Consider the following 21,291-nt stretch of genomic DNA (forward strand, 5'->3'; position numbering starts at 1 on the left):
AGCCGTACTATACTAAAATTTATTTGAACGCTTGGAGAGCGGGTTTGGGGAATGAACGCAAAATATTTTTGATATAATTAGATAGAAAAGAAAACTATATTAAAACAGGTAACAAGACAAACGCAAAATGAAAACTGAGAGCCACTGTGTGTGAAAAGGTGGCATTTTACTTTAGGTGTAAACTTAGTAAGTACTTTAGATGTTATCAAGGAAATTAACAGTGAACAAACAATACGCGATATTATCTAGTCTTAAACATAAAATGTATTTCATTTTCTGTATATGTTTTTTTTTTACTTTATAGTGCACAATAACGAATATTTACTTACTTACCTACTTACAAATATTATAATGATGCATACGTGGATGGGAACTAACGATTCAATGGCATGTAGACTTGCAGACCTTTATATTTAACGCCATAATTAGTTGAGCACTATTGCTTCATTTACATTTTTCTATTAGCCTCGTGAAATTTCTGGAACTCTGCTCCAGCCGAAAAAACGTCATCGGCTAATACTTTAGGCAATTCTAGGGCGGCATAATGCCCTCCGAAATCTAAGGTAGTGGAGCGCACTAGGTTAGGAAATTTGTCCCGGAGAACCCAATCGGGCTGCCACATTATTTCGAACTTCAATTTGATAGCGGCTGTCGGTACCATCGTAGGTATCCTGGAAAAATAATAGAATGGTGTTAATAGGGAGTATTACTGCAATGTTTTGCCGACAGAGAGCAGCACTAGTGACTTTAGTATACCACAGAGTAACTTATACATACGTTTCTGTACCTTGAACTGTTTTCACAGACAGACAATCAAATATGACATTGATACATCAAGGCGGTTTGTTTACAAAGGGCCTACCGGGAAACGAGAAATCGAAATTCAGCTACTGCCTCTTTATCGCTCGAATATGCAAGAGTGATAGAGAGGTTACATAACCAAAATTTCGACTCGTTTGCAGTAGACCCTTAGATTGTAACTTATTTTGGGAGTGGCGTCCCCTACACAGAATTTCGCGTAATGTTCCCTATTTGGACGTAATTTAGGGACCTACAAAAATCTGCCAGTCAAATTTGAACTCTCTGTCAAAAACAAAAGTCATTCAATTCAATTACTTCAATTGTGATCTTATCTGCGTGTACAGAGTTAAATACTGAGTATGATGTACCTAAGCACGAACGTCTTGGTCGTGGATCGTGGATTCATAATAAGAATTCAATATTGTTAACATTTTTAACTGAGAATGAATACCTACTTTGTTGCAATTATATTGATTTATTTGGTTTGGTTCGATTAAGTTTTTGGAAAATTTTCAAAATGACGGAGCTCCATTTAGTCAGTTATGAATAAGTCACACAGAGCCACTAATTATTATTACCTACATATGCCAATACACTGGTAAAGATAATGACTTTTAGGATATTTTAATATGGACTCACCTATGCAACTCATAAACCTCTGGTGAACTAGCAAAGTAATCTTCGGCATACACTCTCATAGAGGTGACAGCGCAATTATTTACCCATTGAATAGTTATTGTATCTAACACGTCATCCAGTTCCAGGCTTTCCAAACCTCCATGAAGCGTGTCTAATTGATCCCTGTTAGTGCCTACGGCCATTTTTTCTATTAGGTAAGCCGCCAAACCGGTTGGCGAATCTGTTAAGCTGACACCTGGAATAGTCATGTGTAATAACTAAGTAAATACACGTATATCTAAAGAAACAATATAAAGGAATGAGGATGCAGCTGATGGTCATGCGATAAAGTGTTGGAAATCAGGTTTAAGGCTCCAGTCCTGACTAAAAATACAACCGATTGTAGAAAAGATGTAAAGACCTAGAAGAGAAGAATAGAAGGCTCAGTAAGGGTCTGTTTGGTAACTGAATTGTCAAACGTCAAACCAGCTGTCAAATTTGGAGCACTTTACACATCGAATACATACAATGAATCTTTAGTGTTTGTGAAGCTTACCAAGTGTGTCTGGTTTAGTCGCCATTAGATGGAAATAACCACTTTCTCTAACTAGATATAAAAGCTGACTTAAGGGATATAAACGGTGATAATGATCACCGGTTAAGCGGGGAGCCAGTGACCCTAGGAGGATCTTTAGACCACTTTTAAGGCTTGATGATAATGGCATATTTGTATGGAATCTGGAAATAAAAGCGTATTACATAATTTGTTTCTAATTTTACTCAAGAATAGACTTAATTTACAATATCATTTGCCCGTGTAGACTTATTCATTATTGCATGTTGATTTGCAATGCAAAAAGAAATCTCCGTCTCAGAATAGGAAAATTATTTCGTATGCCCGGTTGTTCCCCGATTCTTGATAAATTTTGTGATCAGGTTCGATCATTAAAGGATTTTATTGTCGATTCGGCATTTCAAAAATTTTCAAAATGGTGTAACCATGGTGGTTCGCGAAGTCTACAGCTCACAGAAACACTAGTATTTATTCGGTTTGATTAATTGTATTCTTTGTATTCTTACCCCATCACTTCGTCAGGGAATATGGTGACCATGTGCGTGGCGGCCTGTGAGCCCCAGTCGCCAGCGTGGACATAGAATTCGTTAAACCCAAGCCGTTTCATCAGGTTCCTCATCGTTATGCCTATCTTTACTGGATTAAGTCCTGGTTTACTCGTGCCCTGTAACACGCCAAGAAACAAAATCGTATTGCAATTTTGAGTCTTATTTTTGTATTCTTTAGGGCTCATTTAGACGGCGCACGAACTCGTATACGATTTTAGTTACATTGCGGACCATTGAGGTTACAACAATTCAGCCGACCGATCAAATGACGCAATGTAATAGCCCTTAAGCACGAAGTGGATGCGCCAAAAATAAAAACGAAACTATATTTGTACCTACCGTTTTTCTCTTGCATATTTTATTATCTTAATATTAACATTAGGGTTTATATGCACACGTTTTTCTTAGCCACCGTATTTTCCTCATTTGATTGTATGTATATGTCTATTAGAAACGTGATTTTAGTTTGCACAATCACGTAGGATGTCATGATGAAAGGAAAGGGGTGAGACTAAAATGGGGTTTATAAGTTTTAAATTAAGTATTAGGGTCACTGGATCCTTAGTGCCTCTACTCGTATTAAAGTATACTTTTGTTACTATTACTCTCTAATAGTATTAAAAGTAATCGAAGTTCTTATTTGCTACTAGAAGTAGGTATCTGACTGATATCTGTAAGCGTGTCAAGTTTAGTGCTAGCACAGACTACATATATACAGACGCTGCTATCCCATACATTCAAATGTGACCGCCTAAAAGCGCACCATTACCAGATGGCGTCACTGAAAAAGCACTGTTGCCTATCATGGATACAAGATGGCGCTGTGTCACATCCAAATCATAGAATTCCTAACGACATCTATACGTCTTCATTGAAAGTTAGTAGACATATGTCGTTGCCAACGATTAGAAGTAATCAACAGATGTCGCTTTATAGCGTATTGAATAAATCATGAATCTAGTTTAAAACTGGATCAAGCATGAGGGGTGGAAGGAAATGACCGAACAGGATAGTCTTATGTATCTTTCAGTATGAGTAAAGAGAGTTCGGGCACTTAAGGAGTACAGGGAGGGAAGGGAGAGGCAGGGTACAGAGAAATAGCGTAGCCAAACGGTATAACCATAAAGTAATTTCGGAAAACGATACTGTGGTGATGATAATATTTATATATTATAAGAATGCTACATAAGTCTTGCCGAAACTATTTAAACCGGCTGAAAATAAATACCTGTCATAATAATTTTGCGCATGCTACCATTGGTGCATGGCAAAAGGATTAGACATTACTACTGGCGTAAGTCCGTCTATATGCCACCATGCCACTGGTACTTGAGCGTTTCTTTATATTTTTTTAATCCAATTGCTCAAAAAGTTTAGTTTTTGTAGCTGCAAATCGTGCGTAAAGTTTGATTTTTTTACACTAGTGCTAAAAAGTAATCTGATTGATACATTTTAAATAAATGAGTATTATGCGAGACCCGCTTATAAATGACCCACCTGAACAACGCGCGATTGGGCATAAAGGAGTATTATTCGAGACCCAATAGTATTACTTGAACAGCGCGCGACAGAATGAAGCTGACGTTCGTACAATACACTTTATACACTTAATATAAATGTAATTAATTAGATATATATCAATATAATGAAATAACAAAAGATTCATGTTTTTTTACATATAGCTGGTCAACCAAATCTTGTCAGTAAAATAAAGGCGCGAAATTCAAATTTTCTATGGGACGATATCCTTTCGCGCCTACATTTTTCAAATTTGCCGCCTTTTTCTACTGTCAAGATCTGGTTGACCATGTATAATTATATGTTCTGAAAATTAATTTTATTAATTTTAATAATACAATTTCTCTTCAATTGGCATAATGCTGACAACAGTGACAACAGAATCCACATTGAAAAAAATGGCAATTAAAAGTAAAACTTTTTTTATTCCCTTCCCGCCTTTTTTATTCAACATTTAAAGTGATTTATGTTTGTAAGTAATTGCCAAGAAAGCATAAGTTATTAAATAAAAATGAGTGATTCAGACGATTTTGGAGTTAATTTAACGCCACCAGATATCAAAGCAAAGGCATCCGTTGTAAGTGACAGGGCTATAACCGCGAAAATCGAATTTTGCAAATTGCGGGCATTTTTCTCTGTCACTCTAATTACGCCTGCATTGGAGTAAAAGAGAAAGATCCCCGCAATTTGCGAATTTCGGTTTTGGCGGTAGCCCCTCAGTATATTTCCGGAAAAATCGAAAGCTCGGTACTCGTGCAAAATGACATACTTCTCGCACTTATATCGAAAACTACTATTTTTTGCCATTTTTTATATTGTGATCTTTTTTGCCACTTTTGTGTTATTTGTACTCAAATTCACGAGCTCTTTCGATCCTAATGAGATAAAATACCTCAATTCATGCTCAATTCACTCTTATCGTGCCTTCTAAAAATTTACGATACAACAACTTGTATCGTTGCAATGCAACCATTGCAATAACTATAAAAAAGTAACTGATTTGACTAGTACGAAAATACCCTATTGTAACAATACGATGCGACGTTGTCGAGTTAAACTGGACTCGCTTCGCAGTAACTCATAGCAGTTTGGCAACGTCGCGTCGTGCTTTTATTTTTAAGCAACAGATTTGTACATGATTTGTACCATATTAGTACCTATACATACAAAGATATGTTTTCATAACGTTCCTTTTCAACTTCTCCCATGGCAAAACCCGTACCTATCAAACCTGAAATTATTATACAAAAGCATTTAATGTTTGTTTTAATAAACTTTTTCTGTTATAATTAGAATAAATATATCTAATTTTGCGTATATTGACCAGGCAGGTGTTTGTATCACTAATTATGTGACCTATAAGTATAGACAGACAACAGCGTGCACAGAAACGTCAAAAACGGCATCAAGTAATGATTATTGCTATTTTAAAATTAGTCCCCTACTTCAGGGTAATGTTATACGCCTGTTCCTTAAAAAAGCTGAGGGCCTACCGCGAACCACGTTCGACGTGTTGCCTCCCTGTCACACTTACGTACGAATTTACAAGTGCGACAGAGAGGCAACACGTCGAACGTGGTTCGCGGTAGGCCCTCAGAAATGGACACTGAGGCATAATTATCATTATTTTGGAATTTAAGTACTATATAATATTATTTGTAGTCTTTTGGAATATCATATTTTATTTGAACTAATAATATTGTATAATAATAAATCATAAAAGCTCTATTTAGGGACAAGAAAGAACTTTCAACGGCAACACTAAAAATAAACTGTCAAATAGTCAAGTCGCCACAAAGCGGCACCGCGTTTGTTGGTTGCCTTTGCTTTGTTTCTGTTTATACAAACTTATTAATTTCATATTATAGCTTCATTTGAACTATAGTACAAGTACGTGAATAGAATACCTAGACGTGTCTTGCTTGGTGCAGTTGCGTAGGTATGCTAAAAGGAAAGTTGGAAGACCGATGTGGCGCTTTAAAGACTGTGCTAAGCGTGACATGTGCCCAAAATGTGGGAGGTCGTGCCGCTCACGCATCGGCCTCCACAATCACCAAACCCGTTGTCTAAACAGCAATGCATAAATCGTCTGCAATAGACGAAAAGACCTGTGATGATGACGTGAATTGCCGATGTAGTAACGGAACACTACTAATGGTAAAACCTACATATTAATCTGACAGTGTCTACTGTTTGCCAATAAATGATAAAATTGATAAAAAATTAACACTTCAGGTAAGTTTGTTTTGAATACAAAGGTTAATTAAATAATTTATCACCACACCAACTGGTAAAGGCCCCCTTGATTGTTCAAATACTAATGAGAAAATTGCATTTATGATTTATCCCACATGTGGGGCAAAGTAATCAGATCTAAATTTTGAGTTTCCTTATGTTAGCTGGTAGAATTTACTTTTAAATGATGATTTTGAATTATAAATTCTTTATAATGTTCATGTGGATTTGATTTTTTTGGTATTTTATAGTTGGTATTTTCCCTGCATTGGCATGGTGATAAATTCTGTGTTTCATTAGGTGGCAATGTTTGTTTAACCCTCGTGCCTTGAATTCTCACAACGCTCAAGATTCCACTTCTCGAACCACTCGCTACGCTCATAGTTCAAATCTTCTGCTTGCCCTGGAATCAACATTAGCATGAGCGGTTAAACAACTGCTTTGCCCCCTTGCCCACTAATAACTATTGTCAAGTTTTATTTTAACCCCCCATGCTAATATTGATACCCGAGCAAGCAAAAGATTCCAAAGTATTTAGAGTTAGAGCAAGAAAGAAGAAAGGTACGTCATAATTTCAAAGATGTTTGACATTTAAAATAACACATGTACTGCGCAGGCGATCAATATCGCTGCATACTTTTCTTGGTCTAAATCTATACAATGGTTAGTGTTTGCAAACAGACTCCAATGTGAAGGCAATGTGTATTAAACTTTATTGTGATATTATTACATTTTATATATAAAAAATATGTTTCTGATTTCAGGACCCAGCCTCTAGCCACTAGAAGTTACAATGTATGCAACAAGAGAGTGAAGATGAAATAGTCAATGCATCTCTGTACAGTCGCCATCAGATATATCGGAACGGCCAAGGTGTTCACAATATCTGAACACGCACTCTAACGCCCTGACAATAGAGGCGTGTTCAGATATTTGTGAGCGCCTTGGCCGCTCCGATATATCTGATGGCGACTGTACCACAAGTAAAATATTTTGAGTGGAAGATGGTTGAGATTGATTCCTGTTTCAACGGACAGACACATGCTATGAAGATTCTCTTAAAAATAATAAAATACAATTAATAAATTCAATGTTTAACATGATAGTGACTTTATTTTGTCTACCCACTAACAACCAATTTGTTCAATGCTGGCGGGCAATGGCGGTAAACTTAAATATTTGATGTGGTATGAAGCTAAATGTTTTGAACATAATGGCAAGCCACTAAAAAGTTTTAATCCTAGATTAGCCATTAAACTGTGGCTGCCAGTCTGATTTGTTAATTGTTATATAAGTACAGTCAGCGTCATATAGTAGGTAGCATCCAAAGTATTCAAATAGTTCGGTACACCATATTATTTGTATGGCGTACTGAACTATTTGAATACTTTGGATGCGACCTACTATACGACGCTGACTGTACTTAATTTAAATATATATAAATTGTATATTATTTCTACGGCCTCCTAGCTAGTCAGTAGTGACAGTGACCCTGCTCTGCTATGTGCTATGAAGTAGGAGGTCCTGGGTTCAAATCCTCATAGGACATTTATTTGTTTTTTAATTGTGTGTGTATATATTAATGGTCTATATCTATTCCCATCTGTCCACACCTCTTGTATGGCGGCGGGGACAAATGGGCCACCACCATGGGACACCATATTAATACACTTTTAGGGGGATCCGAACCTAGGACTTCCAGCTTTGATATGATCATAAAATATAAGATATGTATGTATTTACATTTACACATTGTATTATTGCTCTCATACATATAGGGATATTTTTTTAAATGTCGGATGTCTCTTCTCTTTTGAGCATGAATAGAAGCAGGGGATAACTGACAGAACGGGATAGTCTTATGTATCTTTCAGTAGGAGTAGCAGCGAAAGCGCTATTATCGTTTGTCCTTGTCACAGTCTCACATCTTGTTTTATTCCCCACCGTAAATTGACCACCGTGATTGGTCGAATTCATTTGTTGCCCACCATAACAAATAAATTCGACCAATCATAGCGGCGCAATGCGACGCTATGATTGGTCGAATTTACATGTTTTGTCCCTCACGGAGGCACGCGTACACCACTTCTATAGGATGCTACCTTCTATGCTTTTGAGCAAGTTTTTGTCACCTGCCCTGCTATTCAAACTACTCAAGAATTTACAATGTTTTGTTACCAAGTAGGTCGATTAGTGTAAGACTGTCCTAAAATATATGTATAGCTATATGAGGACAATTTTGTAATGCGTAAGGTTAAGTAAATTAATATACAAACAGCAACACTCCTAACTGTACATCGGTACAGTTAACACTTAACAGTGTGGCTGATGATACCATGTAGGTTTAATATATTTTAATTATTATCACGTTTCTAAGAACAATAGTACATTATTGTCGAGGTTCGGAAGTAGCTACTTGCAAGCTGAGGATTCGTTTTAAACGGACGACCTTGGGAGTCCGTTTAATTGAATCCGAAGCCAGCAAGTAGCCTTCCAGCCGAGTCATATATAGTGCTTTTCTCAAAAATGGTGCAAGAGATATTTTACAGAAGCAACGTTCTAATTTTCACAGAGAAAAGTAAAACCATTAAAAAGATTTGCTTGCCGCCTTTAAAAAAAATAGAAGTGTATTTTTCTGCTGAAAATACGCCAACGTATTTGAGACACCTAAATAGTCGCGGTACCAACATTATATTAATAATAAGTGCTGATCATCTGTTCGGCTGTTTAATGGACCTATGCCTTCATTTGATATGGCCATTTAAAGTTTTAAAAAGTTTGGAACTCGTTTAATAATGGAATTTGTATGCAACATTGCAGTCCCGAAATCGAGACAGCAATGTTTTTAACTTTTTAATTTTTAGAATGACCATAAACTACACACTTCGCGACCTATTTTTTAACCGGCAACGTCGACTTTGCCGTCCATTTTTGAGAAAAATTATATTATTTATTACTTAATAATGTTGATATGTTGTCTGTGATATGATCATAAAGTATGAGGATTTACTACAGTGACATCTATTGATAGTCTTTCTCAAACAATCGAGCTATTTAGTGTGTTACAACGGCAAGAAACTAACTGTCTAGTAATGCGATAGATGGCGCTTAGAATAGTTCATGCCATTATTTATTTATTTTTTTCTGCGTCGATTTACTATGTGTAAATGGATGTTTTAAAAGGTTTTTGTTGTAATATGCTAAATAAATTAGAACTATACATGTTAATTTAAAAATTGGCAAGATTTGAAATAACACAAATATATATTTAGGCCCAATGGTGCTCTGAGTGACATCTCTTGGATTTTTGTGGAACTAAGCGAGGCTTGTATGGGCCGATTACTCTATACTATACTTACTTTATGGTGCTAGATAGCGTTACCTTCAACTATTTTATTGTCACGCAAGGCACAGACACTTAAGTTTTCTTGAATCCATGTCTCACGATATTTTAACATACTTACTGTATAGAAAACTGGCAAATAAAATCTGTTCCTTCTTTATTTTTATTTCTAGCCAGCCGATTTTGACGTGCGCCACGTATATTGTGCATATACATAGTAAAGACAAATTATATGCCATCAATTATAGGATATATTGCTGTACACGGACCCTATTACTAAGACTCCGCTGAGTCTTAGTAATAGGGTCCTGTTTTTACCCTTTGGGTACGGAACCCAAAAAAGGAATGTCTTTAACAATAACGTATTCACTGCCAGAGTGAGCTCCGCTCTATGAGCGGTATATTAAAGCCGTTTTTACACTGATACAAAACTATTAGGAAAATGAAATCACATTGCAGGATTCCATTTCCCTTGCAGTAATTTATAAATTTACGTGGAAATGTTGTTGAGACCCCGTTTTTCTTCCTTATTTCGACTTTTGTGTAACGATACACAAACTAATTCTATACAAAATTACTTTTTTGTCCACGATGTTAGGTACGTAATTTCATTTTGCAATTCACCCTTAATATTATAAAGTATGTATATTTATATAAACATGCACTGACCTCAGAAAATCCAAATCCAGGTAAGTCAGCAGCAACCACTTCGAATACAAAGTCGTATCCATCTTTAGGAGTAGTCAATATCGGGATAACTTTGTCAAACTCCTTTGAGGAGCTGGGCCATCCATGCAGCATGAGCAAAGGCACTACTTTGACATTCTTCACTGAGGGCTTTACTCGTATAAATTGTATATCTAGACCTTGTATCTTGGTTTTATAATGTGGGAATCGGTTCAACAGTTCTGCTCGCTTTTTAAAATCGTATTTTTCTGCCCAATAGGTTAGCAGATTCTCTAAATAGACGGTATTTATTCCATACTCAGACTGAATACCGTCTAAGGGCGGTGTTAGGGGTCGCCTGTTTTTTATCCTCTGCTTTAAATCACTAATCACCTGAAGCATGAGTAATATTCAGTCATTATTATTAAATTTAGACATACCTAGTTATAGAAGCTAATAAAACTGTAATATGTAACTGAATAATTGTAACCAACATTGCACTGTTAGAAGAACCCACGCACAACAAAAACATCTTATAAAATATTCATCATTCATTAAGTCAGTGTTTTTCAATCTGCGGGTCGCGACCCTCTGAGAGGTCGCTTAGGCTCACAAAGCGTAAGTAAAAATAAAACAAACAACGGGTTACAAACAGCTGAAGTCAGGGTTTGTGAAATTTTATTCACTGCCAAATAGGCTCGTATTTTATTTATTTATCCAATGGTATCGCGTCATAAAACAGCTTTAACAATACTTTACGCGAGATCTATTTCTGTTTGTATACAGAATTGATAACTTTTATTACGAGTAACTCACATTTATAGACGGGTCTATCACGAAATTTATTTCATTACCTTTATTGACGTAACGTCGAAACGTGTCGAAACGTCGGTAAATAATGGTAATAAAATAAATTTCGCGATAGACCCTAGAGTCTATAAATCTAATCTAATACCTTTAAACGAGCAATTCTTGTTTATTTATTTATTTATTTATATATATATTTCGGGGATCTCGGAAACGGCTCTAACGATTTCGATGAAATTTGCTATATGGGGGTTTTCGGGGGCGAAAAATCGATCTAGCTTGGTCTTATCTCTGGGAAAACGCGCATTTTCGAGTTTTTATATGTTTTCCGAGCGAAGCTCGGTCACCCAGATATTGTGAGTTAATATGTGTTCAAACCGCGAAAGTTTTAAATATTATATTGATAACTTTATCTAAACATTCTAAACTGATAACTTATGCAAAAACTTTTCTTCTTACCGTTTCATTAAATTCAATTTTAAATGGTCTAATGGAGGTGTCCTCTTCCTTTTGCCTCGGTGCTTTGCCCCACCACAGATCCTGGTCCAGTTGGGGCATATCAGGTACTTTGTAGATGTAGAAAGTTAGGAACACCCCCAAGGTTATGGCTATGGCGGCTACTAACCATGATATGTATTTAAACATCTGCAAGCGTAACGAATAAGAAACATAGTTTTTAAAACATGAAATCTTTTTTTCTTTTATACATAACATAATATCAATACCATCCAAAGTCCGAGCTAGCTAACGATTTAATTGCCTTTAATAGTAATTATCAACTGATAGTGCACTGTTAAAAATATAATTAAGTACGTAAAGAAAAACATGCAGTGCAACAATTTATTGAACATTTTAAAAGCAATCATTTTCGCTCTGGCCCTTAGAAGTTTAAAAATATTTTTTTATAGAAATAAACCCGGCCAAGTGCGAGTCGGACAAAAATCGGCAAAAACTGTATTATAAATATGCTTATAAGATTTGAAGAGTTCCCTCAATTCCTTGTGGAACTATCATCAGACCTTAACAAATCTGTAGCTGAAAGTACCTACGGGTATAGCGCCCGCGAATTAGATATAATTTTTAATAGCTAATTTTTAGTGTACCTATTTAGCAACTTGAAACTAATATTAGATAATGGATTTAAATAGAACTAAAAAAAACTATATTTATTTATACTACCAATTGAAAATTTGTATAATTATTGCAAATATTTTATGTAAATATCCCATTGGATTTAAATAAAACGAAATGTGTTGTGCACCATATTTTACTTGGCTATTTATGTTAACGCTAATCAAAAGTAATTTTAATATTGTTTATATAAAAATGACGTCAAATGCAACATCTCACCTTTTACACCAAATTACACAACACTACACGAGTGTTCTCGTCGACGTGACTGGATTAAATACTTGGATATTGACCTTACGTTGTCGTCGCAAACGTCGCAACCTAATACAATAGGGCTGTCAGATATCTCTCTAACTCTATCAAAGACTTTCTAGCGAAGAATGCGAGAGAGAGGCAGGACGGCATTTATAGTGCCGTGTCGTGGAGGATGGGAGAGTGGGCTCAACAATTCCTCGGAACTAAGCTGTAATATCAGGCGGTCTAGCATGAGTTGCGTTCTCGCGCGCGACACCATATACAAGCGCGACGCGCGAGAACACAGCTTACTCGTATGCCGATATGCAGGGGAACAAATTATTAAATTTATATGTTCTTCTCTTCTTCCTAGCCTTATCCCATTTACTTGGGGTCGGCTCTCCTTATACGGCGTCGCCAGGAACGTCTGTCCTGGGTCGTCTCTGGTGGCATTCTTTTTTTATTCACGGTTATTTTTTACAAGACCTATCTATCTTGTCTTGGGCCTCCCGCGAACCCTAGGCTACTCACTCATCTCTAGCACCTTTCTCGTCATGTGGTCTGGTGGGCGCCTCATGACGTGGCCACACATACCATCGGAGTCTATTTTCGGTGAGTTCTTCGATTGGCCTTACTCTGTAAAACTGGAACATTCAGAGTTGGTTGTGATGAGCTCCAAAATGTAATATGATAAATATTACAATAGTGTTCAGAGTTTTAAAATGTTAAAGATACTTTATATTATTGAGGGTTGATTTACTAAAACTAGTCAAGTATTTAACGGAAATTTATTATCTAAACTTAACTGTAATGCATGCTGCGTAAAAAAACTAAGTAACTTTATATCTGTAAATTATTCCTAATATTAAATTGTTACAACAAAATCAGTCTATTTGGTAATCTAAACGTTGTACATACTATGGGGTTTTTAATAGGCGCTGAATATTCGAAGTCTTATAATTAGTTTTAAATGCGTATAAATAGAAACTACATATAATTATCCGAAATGCAAGGTTATTAAGTTGAATATTACAAAATCATAACGTACCTATGATGTAATTGATTCTATCATCACATACAACTAATTTACAGGTACTTATTACAAGAACAACAAAAAAACACATATACACACATATTTTCGCATAGCAATGTTTTCGTCTGCGGTAACTGTACAGTACAAGTATAAAGGCACATAATTTCAACATTAACAACAACAAATAACAAATAATAATAGAACAAATTTTGACAGTTCCCAACAACTGACAGGCCGATACCGTCCGGCGGACTGTTAATCAGTGGACCCCTTTAGATCCATTGGTACATTTTAACTCAAACATTACACAGCCGAGATTAGCCAAAACAGTTCCACATTTCTAGAGTTTTTGTACCTACTCGGTTTGTTACCCTTAATTGTACTCTTCACTATCACTACATAGTATAAAACAAAGTCGCTTCCCTGTCTGTCTGTCTGTCTGTATGCTTAGATCTTTAAAACTACGCTACGGATTTTGATGCGGTTTTTTTAATAGATAAGAGTGATTCAAGAGGAAGGTTTATGTATAATTTGTTAACCCGTGCGAAGCCGGGGCGGGTCGCTAGTTTTAAATAAATCTATTTCTTGGACTCGTGAAACTTCAGGAATTCAGCTCCTGCCGCGAAAACGTCGTCAGCGAATACTTTTGGCGTTTGTAACGCTGCAAAGTGCCCTCCGAATTCCAGGGTTGTGGACCGCACTAGGTTCGGGAATTTGTCCCGGAGAACCCAATCGGGATGGTACATTACTTCATATAGGAACTTTATGGCAGCTGTTGGTACTCTCGTGGGTATTCTGAAAGAAATTCAACTCGGTCACTTGTGTATTAGCCATTTTCTAAAATGAATTGAATATATTTGTTAGATTTTTTTTCTAGTACATTGCTGATTTGATCACTCCATGAATTGTGGTTGGTGCAAATGGCCTTAATAGTCGCCACGTTTCTACCCACTCTACCCAAACATGCTCCATATTGAAAACCAATGGATGTCGGCAAACAAGATTAGGATACATCACACTCCAAACATCGTCACTGACTTGAGATTAAACGCTGACTAGGAAGAACACCCTTAAGCTTTGTACAAAACAGATTACTTAGTTAACTTACCCATGCAATGCATAGACTTCAGGCGCAGTCGTAGAATAACCTTCCGCGTACAACCTCATAGAGGTAACAATGCAGTTATTCACCCATTGTATGGTCACAGTATCCAGTACGTCATCCAGTTCCAAGTTTTCCAAACCTCCATGGGGGGTGTGTAATTGGTCCCTGTTGCTGCATATAGCCATTTTTTCCATAATGTAAGCGGCCAGGCCGGACGGCGAGTCTGTTAAGCCGACACCTGGAACATTTTTTGCATTTTAATAACAAAACTTCCGTGAGACAAAGACATATTAAATATATATATAGCGTTTTTCGACTTAAAATACGTGAGTGACCCGTTTCTAATATATTCAATATTTTTTGCATTTCAGTAAGTTTGTAAAAAATCCTCTCTAATCCATAACGACCTGTCAAATTGGATTTATTGATCGAGCGTTATCAACTGTCTTCGTTTCAGCTTGGGGAAAAATATTTTCATATGTCCGGAGGTTCTCCCCTACAGGTCGCAATTCACAACCGATTCACGTGAAATTTTGTGAGCAAGTTAGATTTTTTTTTTGTAATTCACTTTATGGATGTATTTCAAAGTTTCGGAGTCATACATTGAGTTTTAAGCTAGTCTGCAAGTTATTTATTTGCTCTGTGCAAGTTATTTATTTTGAGTGTGGTTCTTTGAAAGTTATATTACAAATCACAATTTGAGAATTCAGGGGAAAATCGATAAAATTCAGTTAGTTTAAGTACCTCTTTGTATCTACTATATTTTTGGACTTCCTTCGTTTTATCCCCTAAATGTTCAAGGTGTCCTTGCTGGTTTGTTACTTACCAACTGTATCAGGTTTAGTCGACTGGATGTGGAAGTAGCCACTCTCTCGTACAAGGTATCTGAACAGATTCTTCAACGGATATATACGATGCGAATGGTCTCCTATCAAGCTGGGTGCAAGCGAGCCTAGTAGAATCTTCACACTGCTTATTGGCATCGATGATAGTGGCATGTTTGTATGGAGTCTATAAAGAAATAGGAAATAAATTTGTTTTAACCTGTTTACAAAAGAAGTTCGACTTTATTGGCAAGGACTAGGGATGATTTCTCATTGCGTCTTTATTGCTAACTTGCTGTTTGAAACCAGCTGGTTTTTACTGATAACAATTTAGATTCACAATGCTTACTCGATTATCATTATCAAACAATGCATGTAATCAAAGGTCATTCACATTTGTAAGAGGTTATCATGATGGTATTATTAAATGTAGGTAGTTTAATAATAAAAAAAATACATACATACATATAATCACTCCTATTTCCCGGAGGGGTAGGCAGAGACCACGGATTTCCACTTGCTACGATCCTGACATACCTCTTTCGCTTTCGTTACTTTCATAACATTCCCCATACCTACACGCCGGTTTAGGGTGCTCTTGACCTGGCCTTTCTTCAGGATTTCCCCAATCTGTTCAGAGAAATTCCGCCGAGGTCTGCCCCTTCCAACTTCCTCTTCTACTTCTCCCTTATGCAATCTCTTTGTCAGCCTTCTTTCACTCATTCTTTCCACGTGTCCAAACCATCTCAACATAGCTTTCTCAATTTTTGTCACTACATCTTCGTTCAGTCCACACTTTTCCTGTCATAATTTTATCTTGTAATCTCACACCACACACACTTCTCAACGCTCTCATTTCCACTGCATTCACTTGGCTCTGATGCCTCTTCCGCCGTACCCAACTTTCGCTACCATACATGAGTGTCGGCACCAACACCCCTCTATGCACAGCCAACCGTGCTTTTTGCGACACCTTCTGGCTGCTCATAAAAGCGTTAAGTGCCCCATTCACGCGATTTCCAGCATTCACTCTCCTTTCAATGTCTTTATCATGCTTACCGTCTCTAGTGAACAAGGTTCCCAGACAAAAAAAATGGTTTCTTTGAAAACGCAATTCCCCTAATGAGGGCGCCACTAGTCGAACGACCCAGTCTTAACGCACCTTCAGCAGTTGATAGTACAGGAAACAAATCCATTTTTCCCGTAAAACAGATTTGATAAATCATACTTCCACACCCATAATATAAATATTTTGCCGCGGTATAAAACCATCCATATTTCTGTTACTAAAAAAATAGTTGGGCAGCCGACGATGCTAAATGTGTACTTACTTGAGCGTCGTACAGACCTATTAGAATCGAAATATTAGATGATAAGAAGAAAAAAAAGTAGTATAAAGTTTTTTTTCCAGCGAGCCGGAAAGCGTCTACAATTTTTTTTTAATTTCGGGAGGTTGGTGGAGGATTAAAAAATCGTTAAGCAGTTTGTGGGTTAGGTCGTTTTTGTCCACGTTAATGCTATATTTTTTCTATAACTTTATATAACACTTATTTGTAGGCATTTTCTTAATCTGACGAACACAAGTTTGACGCCTAATTTTTACATTGTAACCGTCAGATTAAGGAAATGCGTGCAAATAATTATCAGATTTAGTAATATCACAATTATAGCGTTAATTTGGACTAATATGACCAAATCCACAATCTGCTTAACAATTTGTTGAACCCTCCCACCAACCAAGGGCTCAACATAGATGGCTAAAAGGGGTAAAGGTAGACTACACGGGGTATCAAGATATCACTCATATCTTAACCTCCTAAATCCCCGCGTACAAATTTTTGTACATATTTAATAAAAAATATTTTGAACTTTCATTGAGTAACTAAGGGTTCCAAATTCAAAAACAAAACAAATGCTTCTGGGTCTTAGGAGGTTAATCTGACGCGCTCGAGTAAACACAAATATCCCCTCTTGGGCTCCCCTACTAAAAGAATTGTAAATTGTAGGCTTGAATAACGTATCGAAATGCTTAGCCAAATTATGAATTCTTCAATTATAACTTGTTCTTACCCTAATACGTCATCGGGGTAAATGGTAGCCATATGAGTGGCGACCTGTGAGCCCCAATCGCCCGCTTGGATGTAGAATTTATTGATTCCCAGCCGTTTCATCAGATTCTTCATTATTATGCCTATGTGTACTGGATTCAGACCCGGCTTGTTCGTACCCTGAAATGCCGTTTTAAACTTTTAACTAAAAAAATATTAAACACAAATTAAACAGGCCCGATGCTGAGCATTTATTAGTTGACGTATTTGACACAAGTGATTAAAAACTAAATTTTAAAATATCTTCAGTTACCTAATCGCAAAAATTATAACCCATATCTACTTAAAAGGTATTTCGTTATCCTTCCCCAGGTTTTATGGTGAATGGCCATCTACTCGTACGACTATGCTATAAATTATTTACTAGGCTATGCAAAATAAACCTAGCGTTGTTGACGTAACAAAATATGACTCAAATATTGAAAAAAAAACCGCCTTTAGTTTACAGTTACACCTAATCTAGTGTACATTTAAATTAAGTAAAACCAGAGGCTATTTTATTTAAATTTCAATTATTGTAGGTAGGTATAACGTGGGTTTTAGAAAGACAGTACCTATAATCCGTATGAGTAATCACTAAATAATCATATTTATCAATGCCATCAATGGGCACAGTATTTATGAAACCTATTACGTATAGGTATGTTTAGGGTGTCTTTCAACTTTACTGCGACCAGACGACCAACCCGTAAATTGCGTGTCGACTTAGATATCGATTTTTCTAAGTACAACTTGTCCTATATGACCTGTGTATAGGTGTAGGATAGCCAACCGAAGAATAAACTAACATAATACAGGTTGTAAACACATAAAATTTAGTTATAGATACCGACCTCAGAAAATCCAAATCCAGGTAAATCAGCAGCAGTCACTTCGAACACAAAATCATATCCATCTCTAGGAGTCGTTAAAATCGGGATAACTTTGTCAAACTCCTTTGAGGAGCTGGGCCATCCATGCAGCATGAGCAATGGTAATACTTTCACATTCTTCGCTGTAGGCTTTACTCGTATAAAATGGATATCTAGACCTTGTATCTTGGTTTTATAATGTGGAAATCGGTTCAGCAGTTCCGCTCGCTTTTTAAAATCGTACTTTTCTGCCCAGTACGATAATAACTTCTCTAAATATGCTGTATTCATGCCATACTCTGAATTGATGCCGTCGAGGGGAGGGGTCAGGGGGCGTCTGTTTTTAATCCGCTGTTTTAGATCAGCGATCATCTGAAAAGAATAATATAACATGTTATGTGACTTATGTGCTGATGAGTGTGTATGTTAAGACATACACACTCATTAATCACACTTAAATAATATTTGAAGAACATATGTTTAGCCAATTTTTTTCAACGCATGTTAATTTTATATTTTAGAATGAATTTTATGTCTTACCGATTTGTAATAATCTAAAATACTTAACTTTATATGCCATATGATCAATTGTTTATTACCTTATAAGAATGTAAACAAACTTAACCGTGTGACTGATTATCGCACGAGTGTTTTGATGCTAATTATTTACAGTTACATACACTGCTTTATCTACACACATGTTATAAACTCTATGATGTGTTCAGGAACTGCATGTTACGACCGCAATTACGGCATTTGATCACACTGTTTGCAATTGACATTTATTTCAAATAAAACATTATCTTGACTGATGGTTACTAAAACGTAAACATATTTAAGATACAGGTCACAGGTTTATGTTATTTATATGAGCAGAACACTGGGATTGTATACTTGTCAAAAAGCCTACTTTTACCTACTACATTACATACCTACATATGTACATGTTATAAATTATGATAATGCCTTGTACGTTTAAAAATAAATTGTCCACTGTAAATCTATTCTGTTGATTACTAGTAACCTGCGTAATAATTAACAAAGGAAACTTCAAAGGAGTAGGTACAGTGGAGACTGTTTTCTGATTAGTTTGTTTACGCGGCGGTCTAGACTAGCCGCAAAAACTTATACTAAAACGTATAATGGCTTGTAATAGACAATGACGCCACAGGCAGGCGTGTATCACTCCGCGATTTCGTCGCTTTGCTACAGGTAGCTAAAAGTACATTCGTTTAGCCCCAATTTTGGGGAAAGCCGCGCGTGGCGCTGTCGCCATATCTGCGGCCATATCTGTGCTGATCGTAACAGACGCGTTTTGTTAGAGAGTGAGTCTTCTGTACTTAGTACTCATATAGTCATTAAAGTAAAACAGAAAAATCCCCGCATTTGCGAATTTCGGTTTTCGCGGAAGGCCCCATCTTTTGCAGTTTGTGGTTGTATGGCTTTTTGCCTATCTAGGCTACATTCCTACTAGTCAAATCAGCTTCTTTTTTAGAACTGTCAAAACGATTTGCTAATATGGAATTTATATGAAAACGAATGTAGTGACGTCACGGTAAACTCACCTACTTTTTATATTTCAATCCGATTTATTAAATACAAATTGTGTTTAAAAATAGCTGCTGTCTATGTTTTTATAATAATTATCTGGTGCTTTATTTCGTGCACGATTTGAAATAATTTATTTTAAGTACAGGAAACATCCCTATTGGCGGCGTAATCGCGTAACAAACATACACAAATATACAGTTCAATTTCCTCCTTTTCCTTTTAAAAATCTGTAAAATCCATCATCAACATCTTACTGATCTTACCGTGTCATTAAACTCAATTTTGAACGGCCGTATGCTGGTGTCCACTTCTTTTTGCTGCGGTTCTTTGCCCCACCACCGATTTGGGTCCAGTTGTGGCATTTCAGGTACTCTGTGCAGCGAGTAAGTCAAGAAGACCGCGTAGCCTATGGCCACGGCCGCTACTAACCATGATATGTGTTTCAACATCTGAAATTGTGACAGAAATGATTTGTAATATTTATATACAGAGTGTGCTTCCTGTAACAGGAGCAATAAATTAAACTGTAGGCTTTACTCCTCAAACTGACCAACATTTGTTCAGCAACTTTTAAAAATAACTCGTGTTTTGATTTTTATTACACTTTAAAGTTTTCTAAGACCCAATGTACCTATTGCAAATTTTGTTATGTTTAAAGCGTGACAAGCAACGTCAAACACACTGATGTCAGCGCACATTGAAGGCAATATTTATTTTGTATGAAAAAGAGGAAGTCTAAAGGATTCATAATTTTTAAAAGTTGCTGAACAAATGTTGGTCAGTTTGAGGAGTACAGCCTTTGGTTAGTTTATTGCTCCTGTTACAGGAAGCACCCTGTATGCAGGCAGCCTTCCGAGTTCGGAACCACACGTTGATATAAGGTGACTGTAACGTATTGTTATTAGTCCCTGGAAAAATCTTAGAAACGCATAATATTGATTAGGTTGTAGGTTCATTTGAGACTAAAATATAGGTACGTATAAAGTATCATAACAACGGGAACAGTATTTACGGAGACATTAACGATTTACGATTAATTATTAATTACTTTGCAGCCTGTATATAAGAGAACAAGTAACGTAACCTCATTGAATAACATATCAAGTCCATCTTAATTGCTTAATAATGACATTAATTATTTTGACATTAACATTCTTTCGGAATACATAAAACACATTTGTTAGAAAATTTGAAGTTTTTTTCTTATCATCAGCTTATTATCTAACAATAACTGCAACTTATTCCCAATTTTTGATCTATGTGAAGTAGTTTTATATTACTTAATTTTAACTTTTTTACCTAAACTGAAAAATGTGGCCATCATTTGCCGTTTAGTTGATAAAC

General features: G+C 36.3%; 4 protein-coding genes across 4 annotated transcripts in view; 1 reads left to right on the forward strand and 3 right to left on the reverse strand.

Moving 5' to 3' along the window:
• Positions 1-21,291, reverse strand: part of LOC134651374 (uncharacterized) — a 222,060-nt gene that overhangs the window by 109,983 nt on the left and 90,786 nt on the right. The window lies entirely within an intron of this gene.
• LOC134651467 (endoribonuclease Dicer) overlaps positions 1-21,291 on the forward strand; it is an 84,771-nt gene that overhangs the window by 36,752 nt on the left and 26,728 nt on the right. The window lies entirely within an intron of this gene.
• On the reverse strand, positions 446-11,755 carry LOC134651367 (juvenile hormone epoxide hydrolase-like). Its single transcript, XM_063506450.1, has 6 exons — positions 11,570-11,755; positions 10,307-10,696; positions 2,500-2,657; positions 1,976-2,157; positions 1,441-1,675; positions 446-671 (listed from the first exon to the last, which is right to left on the reverse strand). Exons 1-6 carry the CDS (start codon positions 11,753-11,755, stop codon positions 449-451), a joined length of 1,374 nt encoding a protein of 457 aa, XP_063362520.1. The 3' UTR covers positions 446-448.
• On the reverse strand, positions 14,074-20,428 carry LOC134651370 (juvenile hormone epoxide hydrolase-like). Its single transcript, XM_063506454.1, has 6 exons — positions 20,211-20,428; positions 18,379-18,768; positions 17,508-17,665; positions 15,440-15,624; positions 14,617-14,851; positions 14,074-14,303 (listed from the first exon to the last, which is right to left on the reverse strand). The coding sequence occupies exons 1-6, from the start codon at positions 20,394-20,396 to the stop codon at positions 14,087-14,089; spliced, it is 1,371 nt and encodes a 456-aa protein (XP_063362524.1). The 5' UTR covers positions 20,397-20,428; the 3' UTR covers positions 14,074-14,086.

This window comes from Cydia amplana, chromosome 10, assembly GCF_948474715.1.
Source record: "Cydia amplana chromosome 10, ilCydAmpl1.1, whole genome shotgun sequence".
Lineage (NCBI taxonomy): Eukaryota > Metazoa > Arthropoda > Insecta > Lepidoptera > Tortricidae > Cydia > Cydia amplana.

What these genes read in the sequence shown, in the direction of transcription:
- LOC134651370 (XM_063506454.1), bottom strand. Translation starts at nt 20,396, where the DNA reads ATGTTGAAACACATATCATGGTTAGTAGCGGCCGTGGCCATAGGCTAC. An exon ending in TACCCCGATGACGTATTAGG is followed by an intron (nt 15,625 to 17,507) that starts GTAAGAACAAGT and finishes ATTTCTTTATAG; the next exon opens with ACTCCATACAAACATGCCAC. An exon ending in GACTAAACCTGATACAGTTG is followed by an intron (nt 14,852 to 15,439) that starts GTAAGTAACAAA and finishes AAAATGTTCCAG; the next exon opens with GTGTCGGCTTAACAGACTCG.
- LOC134651367 (XM_063506450.1), bottom strand. Translation starts at nt 11,755, where the DNA reads ATGTTTAAATACATATCATGGTTAGTAGCCGCCATAGCCATAACCTTG. An exon ending in AAATTGAATTTAATGAAACG is followed by an intron (nt 10,697 to 11,569) that starts GTAAGAAGAAAA and finishes CTCATGCTTCAG; the next exon opens with GTGATTAGTGATTTAAAGCA. An exon ending in GAGGTTTATGAGTTGCATAG is followed by an intron (nt 672 to 1,440) that starts GTGAGTCCATAT and finishes TTATTTTTCCAG; the next exon opens with GATACCTACGATGGTACCGA.